The 5,019-nt window shown below is 37.6% G+C and overlaps 1 protein-coding gene across 1 annotated transcript in view; it reads left to right on the plus strand.

The window, feature by feature from the left end:
• Nucleotides 1–4,260, plus strand: part of FAM120A (family with sequence similarity 120A) — a 48,459-nt gene extending 44,199 nt beyond the window's left edge. The window contains exon 17 of the mRNA XM_008943740.1: nt 2,292–4,260. Within this exon, the coding sequence (XP_008941988.1) occupies nt 2,292–2,603 (312 nt within the window). The 3' untranslated portion in view covers nt 2,604–4,260. The remainder of the gene's footprint in view (nt 1–2,291) is intronic.
• The last annotated feature ends 759 nt before the right edge of the window (nt 4,261–5,019 follow it).

A 5,019-nucleotide genomic window follows, 5' to 3' on the forward strand; every position in this document is an offset into this window, starting at 1 on the left:
CCAGTTTCTTTTGTGGGACCACAGTCCCACCTCATGAAGAAAAATTAGTAGCAGTACAATGATCTTTGCTGCTGTATAGCTCTATATACAAGAATTTACTCTAAACTTTGAGGAAATAATGATCAGTCTTTGCCGTCATGAGCATAGTTTCATTTCGGTGACACCGTATGAAAAATCTGTGGATCATGACTTTTTTGTTTTTCATGGATCCTTTAAATATAGTTGGAGCAAACTGCTGTTTCCTATTAAGTGCCAGTTGCTTCAGAGTTCTGTTTTCCTCCCTTTTCCATTGTTCTTGCTGCTGTGCAGTCCCGAATGTTGATGCAAGTCCCAGTGGTAATGGATGAGCGAGTAGTAAATAGGTGGAAAATTTTACTATAAATATATCATGCGAGTGTGCAATTTGTCATGGAGACAATATATAAGGGCAGGGGGATGTTTGCAGCTATTGGATGGTAAGAGAAGGAATGTTTTCCAGCTGCTAATGAAGGCAGCTATTAACTTGAAGTAAAACTCGCTGTGTTCTAGGTGTAAAAATTCAAATACTTCTCTTCCTTGTTAAATTTCTGTGTACAGATTGTGTATGTCTACAAATGTACCTATACGTTTGTAGCTTTACATCTTTAAATACAAGAGAAGAGAAACCACTATGTTAATTTTATAGTATCTAATTTCCAAGTACCTTAACCTATGAAATAAAGGAAGCCCTGAAAAGGAGCTCCAAAATATTCTGGACTTAAAAAAGGTTTACGTATGTAAATGTAGCTCAAGTGAGTGGTAGGTGGTCTTCACAGTCAGCAAGTTTGTGTATTCACGTTTTTATTCATCATATGTAACCTAGATAGTGAGTACTTGTGATCACAAGGACCTGAGTCTAAAATCATGCCTGTGATAGGGAGAGGGAAGGTAAATCACGTTTTGTATGGACTGAGCCTGAGCTCATTGGATGTTACTGTCACCAAGTCACTATCCTCTAGTACATGTTCCTTTTACAGGAAAAGAAGGTGAATTAAAATGCATGTGGCAGGGAGAACTTGGGAAACTTAATGCATGACAAGTAGGTTTTGTTAGCCAGTGAAGACTAACTGGCAGCAGTGTACTTCCCTGGCTCACAGACGAGGGCAGCAGGGGCAGGGGTGCCTGTGCGGGGCCAGGTTCAGATACTCATTATCAGGTGGTATGAAAAAAGGTTGGAGGATCTGCCTGAAATAAGCAGTTGGTGTTTAACAGACACAAGACACGCCTGTTTTTTCACAAGAGACCTTTCACTCTTGATCTGGAAAGAAACAAAACCATGTATTTAAACTAAAACTTAACACTTTGCAAAGGCTGTAAAGAACTATATTTATACATGTGATAAATATTCATTGGCCCCATATGCCAGTCATATACGATGTAATGTTACCACAGAATTTGTTCTGATTTTTTGAATAACAAGATTTGTGATCCTCATGTTAGATAACAATGGTTCTTACTCACCTGCAAAATCCTCCAGCGATTCAGAAAAGTACCAACCATGCTGTTTCTAATATGTAAAAATTAAGATGATTACCTGATGAAATGATTTGCTGTTGTTTGAGTTGTGTAAGATGTCAATATATGAAGTGATTTCATAGTATTTGACTTTGTTAGCAGCATGACAGATAAGCATGTTGCTTCTTAGCAACCCAACCTACTTATTTTGTTTTGTTGTTTAAAGCGTATTATGGTTTTGGAAGACTAAGATTCATTGTTGCAGATGCTTAAAAACTAAATACACATTCTAATGCTGCATAAATCTGTTTTTATTGCTATATTCAGTCTTGTAAGATTCTGCTATATGCTTTTCATGTGAGGTCACTTCCCTAATCTCAGAAGCATATAGACTAGCAGACTTGCATGGAACTTCTGTAAAAATGGTCTGAGAAGAGTTTTGGTTTTCATTTGAATAACATGTAATCATATCATTCAATGATAATGTATATGAACCAAGAAGCAGAGTTAGGCTGTATATTGATGAGTGTTTCCAGAAGTTTCTGTAGCTCTTGCGTTGTACCACATTTTACAAAAAAAAAGGGCATTTTACCACAGAAGTATCAAAAGGCCCAGGCAGAAGACACTCAGAAAAATATTTCTCATCTGTGCTGTTTATTTTGCCTGCCACTTCTTATTTCGTCAGTCCATAATACTCAGTGTTTGCTTGCAGTAATAATTCTGCACACTGCATGCTGCTGATCAGTCGTGTCTTTGTAACAAATTGTAAATATATAGCAGCGGCTCTTGAGTAATTTTCTTCTTTTTTTAAAAACTAGGGCAAACCTCCTTATGCTGCTTCAGCAGAAGAAGTAGCCAAAGAACTTAAGTCAAAATCAGAGGAATCTAAATCCTCAATTGTGTCTTCAGATGGATCCCTGGCTGAAAATGGAGTTGTGAATGAGGAAAAACCAGCTTCCCAGATGAATGGGAATACAGGAGACATCAGGGCTTCCAATCAGTCTGAAAGTGCCTTGAGTAATGACTCTAAAATGTGCAATACAAATCCTCACTTAAATGCACTAAATGCAGACAGTGTTTGCCATAAAGATGATGCTCTTGAGGCCACTGTCTTAAAAAAAGAAGAGTAAACTTATTTTTTATAGAGGGTGAAGGATGTTGGGAAGGGTCAGAATTAGGAATATCTGGAAAGAAAGAGAGCCTACAGTTACGTACATTTTTTCCTTTCCGTAAGAGAAAAATGAGGACTTTGGAAATTCGGATCCCTCTTTGATGTCAGAGATTTAAACAACACATTTTTAGTTTTAACCAGTTGTAGTCAAAATGCTACAATAAAACAAAAAAGAAAGAGAATGAAGAGCATTTGACTCCCGCACTTAAAATGAAGTATACGTAAAGTTTAAACTGGTTATGACAAAAACTTGTAGTTTTGTTTTTTGAGATATAAAGAAAACCAATTTTGGCAGTCTTTAAGTATATATAGCTTAAAATATAATTTTTAGTACTTGGCACCATATGTATGCCATTATATTTGATTTTGCATTACTGTGTCACAATAAAGCTTTCTTTAAGGCTTTGATTTCATGATTATGGGGGGAAAAAGGCACAACCACAGTTTTTTCTTTCTTAAATTTCATCACCGTTGATGTGGTTCTTTTGTGTTAAAATGTGCAAACTATCGAAACGAAAAATTATAGCGTAATATTGCAGTTCTGCTGATTTTAAATATACATCATACATACTTTACAAGCAAGTTAAATGGAGATAAACTTGAAAACATAGAAGATGCAAATGACCTTTCAAAATAAACACAATGTGTTCTGAAACTTTTTGTGACTAATACCATGCATCTGTGATCAATGAACTATGTGGTTTTGAATCAGACGTAGACCATTAGTACTACTATTTGAGCTAAACTTCTGCATGGTTCATAATTTTTAAAGTGTGTAGTTAATATTATGCATGTTATTGTCCTCTTTCTTCCATTCTTACAAGTACTGTGCCCATTTGCAAAACAAAAAGCTAATAATCAGTAATAGTCCTATAAAAGATGTTAACTATGTTTAGTCATTGACTGATCTTGCTCTAACCTTAAAATTTTGTGATTATTGACCTCTGTTGCATTTATTCTAAAACTTAAAAAAAAAAAAATTATCTAGCCGTTTTGAATATCAACGTTACCCTGGTGTACTCATTGCTGTATGCATTATTGTTCTCTGTTGCTGTTTTATGCCTTCATATTAGCGAATATGAAATTCTGTGAAAAACAAAAAAAAAGCTTTGATCTTCAAAAAAAAAAAGTACCCCCCTTCTGTAGCAGGAAACAAATGGCTTGTTCTTGAGAACTTTCCCATCAAGAATTTAGTATAAGCAAATATACCTGTATCATTTTGATGTTTTTGTTAGTGTTTCCAAACTTAATGTACTTCAAAATCAGAATCATTTCTTTATATTCGTTTTCATATAATTCTCCTGATGCTCTTCATCACACATTAGTGATCAGAAATGAGGTGTAATTCCCCATTCCCTGCCCGCAAGAGCTAAGTAGGTATCTTAATGTAAGTTGAAGGGAGTTCTGCCCCAACTCATGGATTGTGCAAGAATGAACTACTGTTGGGTTTGATTGGTTGTAGATGGATTGTGGTGTGGTGTATTTGAAGGCTATTGAATGCAACTTACAGTGCTTAATAAAAATCTTTATTCTTTTAGTATAAAATACTGTATGCCTTTTTTGTCAAATATTTTTTTAATTAACATGTTGTAAATAAAAGTCTTCCTATGCCCAAATAAAGTGATTGAGTTAGCAGACTACGTGATGTCCTCCCAAAAGTCGGAGAAGGGAAACGCCACCTTCACACACTGCCGCTGTCGGGGATGCTGTGTTGAGTCGGATGGCGCTTTGTCCGTTCTGTTGTATGCAGCTGCTTCAGGAGTCCACATTTAAATGTGAGATGGCTAGGCAAGAGTAACAGGGGCAGTTCTTTAAAGAAGAAAGAGACCAGCCCTGGGTGCTCAGAGGGTTTAGGATGCAAGATCATCAACAGTGCCTTTATCTCAGCTCCTCACAGCCAAGAACAAATTATCCCATTCTGCAGGAATCTGCATCATGTATTGTACTGATGTAACATGGGGAGTTATAAATTTATACCTTGGTTGATCGCAGGAGAACTCTTGTGTCTGTGCACACCTTTCTTGTCTGCTGTCTCTATCTGAAGGCTCCTCTGTCTGCTCTGGTGCCTGACACACGTTGTTCTGAACAGGCTCGCCCCAGGAGTTTTGATCTTGTGTCTACATGAGTGGTGTTCACAGCTCTGCACTCCAGGTTAGAGGCTGGTCAGAGCAGCCCAGCGGTGTTCCAGGCAGATGACAGCAACTGGTCTTCCTCTCCTTCCCAGGCAGCTGTGCTGGTGTCACAGCAGCTACTGGGGGGACCCCTCTGTGGAACTCTGCTGGGTTTGTGTCCCTTCCTGCACTGCACCAATGCAGCATTATGTGTGCAGCTTGTGTGTTCTGGGAATAGCATCCGCCCTCTTGTTCTGGTGAGGG

The sequence above is a fragment of the Merops nubicus genome, unplaced genomic scaffold (assembly GCF_000691845.1).
Source record: "Merops nubicus isolate BGI_N331 unplaced genomic scaffold, ASM69184v1 scaffold2787, whole genome shotgun sequence".
Lineage (NCBI taxonomy): Eukaryota > Metazoa > Chordata > Aves > Coraciiformes > Meropidae > Merops > Merops nubicus.